We start from the raw sequence: 12,696 nt of genomic DNA on the forward strand, positions 1-12,696 counted from the left end.
TGCCGCGTTGGGAGTTGCCAGATACCAGCGCTGTGCAGCAACCTCCACTTTCCTTGAGGCAGGAGCCTCTTACCACGCAGCAACCTCCTCAACAATGGGGGCAGGAGCCTTATGCCTTACAACCTCCTCTACCCTTGAGGCAGGAGTATCTTGCATTACAACCATCCTCGAGGCAGCTACCTCTTGCGGTGCGACAACCTCCACCATCCTCGAGGCAGCAACCTCAACTCCACCTCTGCCCAGTCCACCCTGCCAGACGTATGAGGTTGAGGTTCCTCAACCTACCTCCACGCGTAAGCTGCCGCACTGGGAGTTGCCAGATACCAGCGCTATGCAGCAACCTCTTGCGTTGCGGCAACCTCCACCATCCTTGAGGCAGCAACCTCAACTCTTGCGGCAGCCACCTCCACCATCCTTGAGGCAGCAACCTCAACTCTTGCGGCAGCCACCTCCACTCTTGAGGCAAGAACCTCAACTCTTGAATGGGCTCTCGTGGCATGGTTGGTTTCGACCTGGCCTTTCATTAGAAGGGGCTAGCGTTCGATCCCAAGTATGAGGTAGAAATTTATTTCTATTTGAACACGATGTTGTGTTGATATTTATCCATATTGACTCATTAGGGGTAATTTGAATGAATTACTACCAATTGTGTCACGTGGTGGCCCGGGGAAATCTGGTAAAACTCGCTGGTACAGAGACTGATGTCTCACCAGGTAAATCCTCGGACAGCTAGATTAGTGTCAGGTTCAGATTTCTTTAAAAAATCCTCCTCTACCCATCAGGCAGCCTCATGCTTATGAGGAGCCTCATGCTATGCGGCATCCTCCTCAAACCATGAGGCAAAAGCCTCATGCTATGCGACAACCGCCTCAACCCATGAGGCAGGAGCCTCATACTATGCGGCATCCTCCTCAACGCATGCGGCATAAGCCTCATCCCTTGCAGCTTGAGCCTCATCCCATGCAGCATGAGTCTCATACCATGCAGCATGAGCCTCATCCTATGCAGCATAAGCCGCACGCCATGCAACATGCTCTGCTTACCTTACAGCATGCTCTACATACAGCATGCTCTGCATACCTTACCGCATGCTTCTCAGTCACACATCTTTGGTTGTTGCCAACTCACTAGACTGTCAAGCAGTTTCATAACGTTGCCTTCTAGTCTGCTGCTTTTGCACCAGTGAAACCCTCACTGAGAGAACTTAGCTTTTCTCGGATATGGTTCCTGTAGATGAGAAAGTGCTATTCTCCCTCCTTCTGATTTTCCCTTGAGGACTCTGTCATTTGGAGAGGAGCCTTTAGCTGCTTAGCCTCCTATGGACTTTTATTTAAGCATAGCATGCTTCCAGGGAGGGTAATGGTTCCACTTCAGTCGCTAACCCCGTCTGTTACCACACCTGCTCCCATAGACCTTGAGCTGTGTTGCAAGACATGCAGTCCAAGCTTAGTCCTTGTTAGAGGATTTTTTGTTTACGGAGTCAGTGTGTCACTGGGAAGACGTTCAACAACCAGCAGAAGTGTCTTGTTGTGACGCAGTGCGGCAACCTCAGCAACCCGATAAGGAGTTGTCTGTACGACCCAGACAGTCTAGACAGCTTCGGGTTGTCACTGTACTTCCTCGCTTCCCCATGGTTGACAGTTCACAGACTGTGCAGCAGTACCATGATCTTGTGTCCGGCTCCGTCAGACGACTAGCTTTTAAGAGCTCCCACAAGTCGTCGCTGTCTGGAGATTCTCAGATGGACTATGGATCTGACCAAGGAACTGGGCCTCCTGGTCAATTTTGAGGAGTCCCAGCTCGTCCCATCCCAGACCATTGTCTACCTGGGTATGGATCTTCAGAGTCGAGCTTTTCGGGCTTTTCCGTCGACCCCAAAGATATACTAAGCCCTAGATTGCATCCAGAGCATGCTGAGAAGGAACCGATGCTCAGTCAGGTAGTGGATGAGTCTAACAGGGACACTTTCATCGCTGGCACTGTTCATCGAGTTAGGGAGACCCCACCTCCCCCCCTTCAGTTTCATCTAGCGGCTCACTGGATAAAGGACATGACGCTAGAGATGATCTCAGTTCCTGTTTCCGAAGAGAGGAGGTCTACTCTCACGTGGTGAAAGAACAGCTTTCTTCTCAAGGAAGTCTACCTTTGGCTGTTCAGAAACCCGACCGCCGTCTCTTCTCTGACGCATCAGACACGGGCTGGGGTGCGACTTTGGACGGACAGGAATGCTCGGGAACATGGAATCAGGAGCTAAGGACACTTCACATCTATTGCAAGGAGCTGTTGGCGGTTCATCTGACCTTGATAAACTTCAAGTCCCTCCAGCTTAACAAGGTGGTGGAGGTGGACTCCGACAACACCACAGCCTTGGCTTACATCTCCAAGCAGGGAGGGACTCATTCGTGGAAGTTGTTCTAGATCGCAAGGGACCTCCTCATCTGGTTAAAAGATCGAAAGCTCACGCTGGTAACGAGGTTCATTCAGGGCGATATGAATGTCATGGCAGATCGCCTTAGCCGGAAGGGTCAGGTCATCCCCACAGAGTGGACCCTTCACAAGAATGTTTGCAGCAGACTTTGGGCCCTGTGGGGTCAGCCAACCATAGATCTGTTCGCTACCTCGATAACCTAGAGGCTCCCGTTGTATTGTTCTCCGATTCCAGACCCAGCAGCAGTTCACGTGGATGCTTTTCTGCTGGATTGGTCCCATCTCGACCTGTATGCATTCCCGCCGTTCAAGATTGTCAACAGGGTACTTCAGAAGTTCGCCTCTCGCAAAGGGACACGGCTGACGTTGGTTGGCTCCGCTCTGGCCCGCGAGAGAATGGTTCATAGAGGTACTGCAATGGCTGGTCGACATTCCCAGGACTCTTCCTCTAGGAGTGGACCTTCTACGTCTACCTCACGTAAAGAAGGTACATCCAAACCTCCACGCTCTTCGTCTGACTGCCTTCAGACTTTCGAAAGACTCTCAAGAGCTAGGGGCTTTTCGAAGGAGGCAGCCAGAGCGATTGCCAGAGCAAGGAGGACATCCACTCTCAGAGTCTATCAGTCTAAAGGGGAAGTCTTCCGAAGCTGGTACAAAGCCAATGCAGTTTCCTCATCCAGTACCACTGTAACCCAGATTGCTGACTTCCTGTTACATCTAAGGAACGTAAGATCCCTTTCAGCTCCTACGATTAAGGGTTACAGAAGTATGTTGGCAGCGGTCTTCCGCCACAGAGGCTTGGATCTTTCCACCAACAAAGATCTACAGGACCTCCTTAGGTCTTTTAAGACCTCAAAGGAACGTCGGTTGTCCACTCCAGGCTGGAATCTAGACGTGGTCCTAAGGTTCCTTATGTCATCAAGATTTGAACCTCTCCAATCAGCCTCTTTTAAGGACCTCACATTAAAAACTCTTTTCCTCGTGTGCTTGACAACAGCTAAAAGAGTAAGTGAGATCCACGCCTTCAGCAGGAACATAGTTTTCACATCTGAAACGGCTACATGTTCCTTGCAGCTCGGTTTTTTGCTAAAACGAGCTTCCTTCACGTCCTTGGCCTAAGTCGTTCGAGATCCCAAGCCTGTCCAACTTGGTGGGGGACGAACTGGAGAGAGTACTTTGCCCAGTTAGAACTCTTAGGTACTATCTAAAAAGGTCATAACCTTTACGAGGACAATCAGAAGCCTTATGGTGGGCTATCAAGAAGCCTTCTCTTCCAAGGTCTAAGAACTCAGTTTCTTACCTATTCAGGCTCCTGATTAGGGAAGCACATTCTCATCTGAAGGAAGAAGACCTTGCTTTGCTGAAGGTAAGGACACATGAAGTGAGAGCTGTGGCTACTTCAGTGGCCCTCAAACAGAACCGTTCTCTGCAGAGTGTTATGGATGCAACCTATTGGAGAAGCAAGTCAGTGTTCGCATCATTCTATCTCAAAGATGTCCAGTCTCTTTACGAGAACTGCTACACCCTGGGACCATTCGTAGCAACGAATGCAGTAGTAGGCGGGGGCTCAGCCACTACATTCCCATAATCCCATAACCTTTTTAACCTTTCTCTTGAATACTTTTTATGGGTTGTACGGTTCGCTAAGAAGCCTCCCACATCCTTGTTGATTTGGCGGGTGGTCAATTCTTTCTTGAGAAGCGCCGAGGTTAAAGGTTGTGATGAGGTCCTTTAGTATGGGTTGCAGCCCTTTATACTTCAGCACCTAAGAGTCGTTCAGCATCCTAAGAGGACCGCTACGCTCAGTAAGAAAGACGTACTTAATAAAGGCAGAGTAATGGTTCAAGTCGTCTTCCTTACCAGGTACTTATTTATTTTATGTTATTTTTGAATAACTAATAAAATAAAATACGGGATACTTAGCTTCTGTGTTAACATGTATGCTGGTCTCCACCCACCACCCTGGGTGTGAATCAGCTACATGATTATCGGGTAAGATTAATATTGAAAAATGTTATTTTCATTAGTAAAATAAATTTTTGAATATACTTACCCGATAATCATGATTTAATTGACCCACCCTTCCTCCCCATAGAGAACCAGTGGACCGAGGAAAAAATTGAGGTGGTGTTGACAAGAAGTACTAGAGTACCTGACCACAGATGGCGCTGTGGTGTTCACCCCCACCTGTATAGCGATCGCTGGCGTATCCCTACCGTATATTTCTGTCGGCAACAGAGTTGACAGCTACATGATTATCGGGTAAGTATATTCAAAAATTTATTTTACTAATGAAAATAACATTTTAATGAAATGTTCATAATATGTAACATTTCTCATATCTCGACAGGCTTAGAAGTGAGTAAAGGACTTCATGCTATGCAAACTGATTTGTCTCCTAGAAAACTTCCTGGAACTTCTAGTTGCAGTGGTGCTAGAAATCTTACTAGGGCTGATAATGACTCGTTTGAAATTGAGTTAAATGACATTGAATGTTTGATTTTTAATAGTAAGCGTCTGAAAGCCACAGGAGAAAAAGGCTTTACTGATGAATGTCAAGATAACATGGCATCACATACGACAGAACCTATGAGAGGCCAGGTGGGCATCAAAAGTAACAGTGTAAGGAGAGCAGTTGACTCCAGATTTTATCCCAGAGCTCAAAAGCTTAATACCTGTACCTCAAATCACTCTGATGTCTATAGAAAAAATTTAGATGCTGATACTGATAAGATTATGCTCTCAGATGTGCCATTTTGTTCTTCGTCATTTTTGAGAGACGCTCATGGTTTAGAGAAGCGTGCTTGTGATAATGCAACTGTTTTACCTTTTAAAAGCAATCCTTTCAGTCACAGTAGGTTGTTGTTTGATTATGAAAAGGAAAAATATGGACCAGAAAATGGTTTAGATATATCAATGTCATCATACCTGTCCGAATTTGAAAAATCTGGGCTTATCAAGCGGCCATCAAAAGTTCAAGAAAGTAATAAGAATGGGGGCAGTATGCTTGAAATTTTACAAAATTATTTTCAATCTCAGGAACAAAATAACAAAACTGTTGACCCAAGAGATATTACCTTCTCTTGTCCTTCTTTGAAAAAGCCAATGGAAAATTTGCACAAGAGTGTAAACCTTGACGATTGCATGGGATCACTGATTACAATTAAGGAAGAGATAGAAAAATCTTTAGAAGGGGCATGTTTTGGAATTTTTCCTTCCTGGAGTAACCTGCATTCCAATGTTAAGGTAAGATATTGTATTTTTTTAATCTATAAATATTTTATATGAGATATACTGTACTTAATTGCTCGTCACTTCATTTACTTCTCTACATTATTCGCCAACCTTGAAAATAGTACATAAAGTTATGTTGAAGTATAATAACCAGCATAAGGAAAAAAAGGCTATTGAACTCTGCTTCGTTTTATGATGAGCCGGTGATAGATCCAATTACCACTGAGCGGCATAATTGTTTACAATTATTCCCTTTTAACCGAATGTAGATCGTGGCCTCCCGTAAGCAGCCGTTTGCTTTGAGGAGCGAGTAGGCTGTCTTCTCTAGTGTTATTCTTGGCAAGCCTATGAATTGCTGGAGAGACTGTTTAGAACATTGTGCTTGCAAAATTTGCTGTAACTGAAGCTTTTGCGTATACTCCCTTGGCTTAGTCCTGGGAAATCTGCTTCAGGTGTAGGGAGAACTTTGATCTATAGTACAACAGAAGAGTTTTTTCAGGATTGTGTAGTGTGAGATGATCTCCACACTGGAAACTGTCATGCAGACTGCCGATGACAAGTAGCTGTGGACGCTAAGTTTAATAATCTACAATATTATCTTTTACTTAATTACTAGTGTTTCAGCTTAGCTTCATTTCAGATATTTGATTTCCACTTTCTATAATAACTTCAGTGGAAATGAATTATTTCTATTCTTATTTTATGGGAAGTACCCTCCTTCCATTGTCTTTAATTGGTTTCATCCACTTTTGTTTTAATTCACTTTGGCAATGGGTGTCATTTGGGATGAATTAAAGGCCAGAGGAGACACTTGAGCAAGAATGGCTCAAAATCTTGAATCCTAATAAGCTGAATTACTCATGACTTTTCTATTGTACCATTTTCATGCCAATACTGTTTACCATTAGATTATAACATAGAGAGGTTTGTATTTATTAATCACAATGATTATATTTAATTACTGTACTGTGTAGAGTTTTACACATATTTACTGTCATATTTTCTAACAATACTTGTGCTTCATATCCTGTAGGTATTAACTTGCTGGGTAAACAAGCCAGAAACTCATGCAGCCCATCTTGATAGAATATTTTTGGAATTTATCTCCACCATTTTGACATTGCTCTTCCAATTTGATGGTGGATCAAGTACAGAAGGAACATCTGTTAATACTACAATATGGGTAACGTTATTATCTTTGTTATAGTAATTTTTGAAACAGATTATTATATGCATACTCAGTTTATTTGTACTATTTCACAAAATTCTATATAATTAAGAGTCATCTAGATTTAATATATGTTTCCACAAGTTTACGCCTTCTTTTTGTAAGTGTGTCTCCAGCAACTATTAGTTATGATCATTAATGTTTGATAACAAGGTAAATAAGGTGTGCATGATGAATGAGGTGGATAAACCCTGACACTCATTTGGCTAAGTCTTGACTTATTTTTCAATTGCTGAGATGTTCATAGAACAGAACTTAGTTTATAAAGTGGTTGTTCTTTATGTTTGCAATATGAAAACAGTTTATCTTCAGTTTCTGTGAAGCGTGGTCAACAGGAATCTAAACATACACACTTGTCTTCCTCATCCACCTCACCTGTATCTTCTTCCTCTCCTATTGCCGAGTCTTCGGACATGATGCCCGCTGCCCCAAAGAAGAGGTAGAAGAGATCACGGAAGCCCAGTTGGACTGTTTGGCATGAGTTTCATGAGACATCAACCAATTTCTCCCCATATTTGTGTGGGTAAACTAAGCGAGTATCAAAACCCATCCCATCTTGTGAAGGTGTTTCAGTATGATGTACAGAAGCTCATGTTCCTGCTACCAGTCATGCATGTGCACTACTGGTCAGGATGTTGGCTGCTACCCTAGTTCCTCTCCTCAGTGTTTGTTAGGTTCCTTCACTTCGCCTTTGAAGATGACTGCCCCAAAGATGTCTTATTGTGGTGGAGGAGAAACTTCCAATTGATCTTGTTGCTTGGCTGAATGATGAAAGCTTCCCTGGTGAACCCGCCGGTCAGGATGTTGGCTGCCACCCTAGTTCTTCTCCTCCTTCTGGATGGTTGTGGGATTCCTCGGTTTGTCTTCAAAGATGACTGCCCCAAAGACGTCTTCTCGTGGTGGAGGAGAAACCTCTGATCAATCTTGTTGCACAGCTGAGCGACGAATGCTTCCTTCACGGGAGGGAGGTAGATCAGGGTTCTCTCTGCCACCCACCATCTCCGCATAATCGGTCCCATTGTGGTTAGTCACTGCAAGACTGGTCTTTACACACCAAGGGTCCATGCACTGGGTCTCCATGCACCAGGTCTTTGTGCTCCTGGTCTTCATGCTCCTGGTCTCCATGCACCAGGCCATCACGCTCCTGGTCTCCATGCACTTGGCCTCCTTACGTTTAGACACCGATCCAAAAGACACTTTGAGATCAGACACTTGGTAACAGGGCTCTCTAAGCTTCAACATCTTTAGATGCCAATTCTAGCTTTTTTGAAATTCGAACCTTCAGTCACCTGTTCCATCTCATCAATGACATTCATCACATCAAGACCTTCCATCTCTTCCTGAACCTTCCAGACATCGAGACTGGTCTACATCACAGGAATTTTCCTCGGGACGTGACTGGTTTGTAACCAGAGATCCTCCATCATGCCGAGATCTTGTTTCACTGTTAAGTTATAAACTTAAGTTGTAGTAAAGCAAATATATTTTTTAAATATTTTGTTTGTTTGTGCAAAAAAGTTCTATATAATTTTGTTATACTACTTTATAAACTATTTTTATAGGAATTATCCATTATTGTGTGTTGCCCCCTTGCTCATGTTTTTGTAAGCTACTTTGAAGCCAAATGTTAATACTGTACAAGAAAGAAAGCTGCTTTTGCTTTTCCTCCACAGAAATCTATTCTATCCACCATCATGACTGACCTCAGTGTAACTGGTTATTGACCCAAGAGTTGCTTGATCTTTGATGGTAATTAAGAGAAATACGAATTGTGGCAAGTGAAGTTTATAGGCCACCTGAGATTTCAGAAACTACATAATATACTGACTGACGCCAAGCCTGATGTTAAGTCGAGCTTGTACAACTTGTAGGTTATCAGAGATGCTAAAAATGAAGTTAAGAAAGCCCTAGCAATTCTATGTGAACATTACTTGGATACAACCAAGCATAGGATAATTTCTCTGTACACACAGGTAACCACACTTAAAATGTCAGATAATAATAATAACTCTGATAACTACGTGATGAGAGCAGGGAAGGCTGCAATGTCCCTGAAGAATGACAAGGGAGTTATTAGTGACAGTTTACTTGTGGCAATGGTTCTGAAAGGATTACCCTCAAATTACAAGACTTTTTCTACAGTAGTGACTCGGAAGGAGAAAGATTGGACTTTTGTGGAGTTTAAGGTACAGTTGAGAAGTTTTTAAGAGTCAGTAAATGTCTGACCATCACAATGGAAGATGGGGATAGTGAACAAAGTGTCGTGAGTGCAAAGTCAAAGGAGGCAATTACATATTTCCCATGTTGAAAAGTAGGTCACAAATCATACCAGTGCTTTGAGAAAGGAGAAGAAAGGGAGACATGCTGGGAACCTAACTACTGGTGTGAAATTTGCAAATTATGTAAACATGGCACAAAATATTGTAGGAAGAAGAATTCTGTGAAAATTGTGTATAAGTTATGTGGTACAGGTAGTTTTAGATGAGAAGGATGATGTACGATCTTATAGTTTTGCCTTTAAAGACAGCTGTAATAAGTGTATCCCAATTTGAAGTGATACATTTTTAGTTGACTATGGTACTATTACATACATCATTAATGATACATTCAAATCTGTAAAATTTTATAAAAAGTTTGAACCCAAAAGTTACACAATAGAACTTGCAGATTTTAGCAGAACCACAACTGTTGTGTCTAGTGATCGGGATGACTTGTTTTTCTGTCCTGTGAGGACATTACAGCACTACCTGAAGAGAACTCAATGCTTCAGAACAGAGCACTAGAGACCCTCAGCATCAGTAAGGTGAAGCTGAAGGTATCCAAGAATAAAATTTTGTCCTGGCTTCTTGAGACCATCAGGCACACCTATCATGCACCCGATGAAACTTCAGATGGACCTGTTAGGGCGTGAGCTCATGAAGTCAGAGGCAGCAGTTCCTCCCTAACCATCAGGAATAATCAGTCAGTGGCGACAGTTCTAAGTATTATTGTTGTTATTATTATTATTTAAATATTTCCTATTTAAACTAAGAAAACTTTAACAGAACAAGAGGAAGATAAACTAAATAGAAAAGTGTGTCAGAGTGTACCCTCAAGCAAGAGAACTCTAACCCAAGGCAGTGTAAGACCATGGTACAGAGGCAATGGTACTACCCAAGATTAGAGAACAATGGTTTGATTTTGGTGTGTCCTTCTCCTAGAAAAGCTGCTTACCATAGCTAAAGAGTCTCTTCTAAAGGCAGGAGCCTGGTAATGCAAGATGTCACGGCCCACTATCTTTTTGAGCATAACCTACAGATCCTTGGATACTTTTACCCTTGGACTCATGGTCGCTACAGCTCCCTCATGGGACAAGAAGCATCTTGTCTAAGATAACGGTTGTAGTGCAAGACTTAAATGAAGTAAGAATGCCTGGCCTTTTTTCCTCTTCTTTCTTCTCCTCTGTGGGTGTGCAGCATTCGTGCTGTTGTGTGCTAGACTTGATGTTAGGTCCCGGTAAACCACGCAATTGAGTAACTTTCCTTTAAAGTCAAATTTGTTTTGAAGTATCGCTCCCAACCGCCCAAATGAGGTAGAAGATGGACTGAATGTATGCAAACCCTTTTCTTAAAATGCCTATACTGTACATTCGGATACCATATCCCAAGGGATATAGGTTCTTCCATGATTGCCTATCGGTCTTCTGGTAAGGACCTAACCTTATACCTGTGACATCTAAATGCTCGGGTAGTTTGGCAGTTGAGAAGAGTCATCGCCTTTTCTCTTCCACAAGACCAAAGTGCATTGACATTTTCCAGGTTAGTAAGCCAGCCAGTTTGATTATAGGGACTTCTACCCCTCTTAGGATGAGTCTCCTTTTAAAGAACAATGGTTTGCATTCGTGTAGAAACAAATACAAAATTTTAAAATTACAGGGTAAGATTTATTTTTCCTAACTATACAAACCTGAGTTCTTTAAGTTTCATTACCCACTTCAACCACTCTCCCAGGCTGGGTGGAGGATTGACCCCTTACCATCCATCGCCAGAAACTATAAATACCGCCGTAAAATTTTAAACGGCTGTTCCAACTTCGCAAAAGTCATACTCCTATTAAAGTACTGAGTTTATATGGTTAGAAAAATACAAATTACTTTTAAAGTTTGTCAGTTTGCTCTAGGGGTCGTCAGTTGGTGAATCTTCACTTTTCTTCAATGCTAATGGGGCTACTGCAGGAATTCTGATTTAACCTGTTAGGACTCAAGTGTCTTCCCTTGTACCTGTACAGTTCAAAAGGCATTTGGAAAGCAGGAAAGACCATCCTCTCCACTCCCTTGTGTGACTGCCAGCATTGGAATTGATTGATGCACTTCCCTGCTCCTCCAGATATGTCTGATTGCTCATGTTCTTAATCCCTACATCCTCTAAAACATAACGGTGCAGTGGATTGGCATTAAGGATATTCATTCATCTTCGTGATGTTCATATAGAGGAAAGGACTTCGTTATGTCTTCCCTAAAGTTAGGTTCAAGTCAGTGAATCAAACTCTGGCACAGGGCACAATTAGCTTCTTGAATCAGATATAGTAGGCTGTATATGAAGTTTCAAATATTAGTCTTCCCTGATAATATACATAACTGAGAAAATGGCATTTCTGGGTGGTGATGGGCCATTCCATCAGTCTTTACACCATCAGCACAGACTGCTTATAAAGTGGCAGATGCTTACAATCTTGTATGTCCCCGATTCTTTTGTAACAATGCCTGACAAGTTTTGAAACAAATTCTTCTGCCTAATGTTTAAATCAGGTATTCTAAAAAATTTAATGAGGTTTTACATAATTTAATGTCAGCTCTAATCAACCATGTATTTGTCGCTGGAGCTGAAAGAAAAGTTAGGTTTAATTAGCCAAGCCATAATTATCTTGTTACCAAGCTCCAGTGAATGAAATCAGCTGTTTTGCATAGTAAGTTTTGTTATGCAAGTTTGCGAACTGCCTTATCACTAACCCAAATGTTAATAAAAATTACTTTAGTGAAAAAACTGTATTGGATTTTTTCTTCATATAGAGGCTTTATTACTTCATATTTTCTGATGTAGATACCCCAGTTATGCCTTCTGATGCTCATGAATAATTCATAACTAATTCTTAATACCATTATTTTTCAATATTTAACTTAGCCGGTGATTATATAGCTGCAACTCTGTTGCTCGACAGACAACTCTACGGAAAAACTTGCCAGCGATCGCTACACAGGTTGCGGGTGTGCCCAACAGCGCCATCTGTCGACCAGATACCCAGCTCTCATGTAAACAAAGACTCAATTTTCTCTCTGTCGAGGTGTCGACAAGACGTACTTTACTCGCTGTTGCTAAACTGGAGTTTTTCACATCTAATTGGTGAAGTACTATATTCTAGTTTTGAGCTTTCGCTGTGCAGGGTTTTTCTTCACACAAATCCTTGAACTCTTTTTGATATCGGATTCTTTGTTGATGACTTTTTGATCGTTTTTTGGAATTTCCCTTGACCAATTCAAAATGGCTGACCCTTCACAAGTCCCCAAATTTAGGAAATGCAATGCTAGGGACTGTTCTAGGCGTCTTCCGAAGGCTTCTATCGACCCTCACACTGTTTGTTCCAATTGTCGGGATAAAACCTGTCAATTGGAAGATCGGTGTGAGGAGTGCGTTGGCCTTTCGGAATTCGATTTTATCGAATTTCAAAAGTACACACGTAGGCTAGAGAGAGATAGAGTTAGGAGAAGTTCTTCTCGTTCTATTGATATATCCTCTCCTCATGCCCCACAACCTATTCCTTCCCCTGTAGTG

General features: G+C 42.5%; 1 protein-coding gene across 1 annotated transcript in view; it reads left to right on the forward strand.

The window, feature by feature from the left end:
• LOC137639409 (uncharacterized) overlaps positions 1–12,696 on the forward strand; it is a 50,652-nt gene that overhangs the window by 23,000 nt on the left and 14,956 nt on the right. The window contains exons 4-5 of the mRNA XM_068371682.1: positions 4,778–5,673; positions 6,695–6,844. Coding sequence (XP_068227783.1) covers positions 4,778–5,673; positions 6,695–6,844 — 1,046 coding nt within the window. The remainder of the gene's footprint in view (positions 1–4,777; positions 5,674–6,694; positions 6,845–12,696) is intronic.

The sequence above is a fragment of the Palaemon carinicauda genome, chromosome 4 (genome assembly GCF_036898095.1).
Source record: "Palaemon carinicauda isolate YSFRI2023 chromosome 4, ASM3689809v2, whole genome shotgun sequence".
NCBI classification, from domain to species: domain Eukaryota; kingdom Metazoa; phylum Arthropoda; class Malacostraca; order Decapoda; family Palaemonidae; genus Palaemon; species Palaemon carinicauda.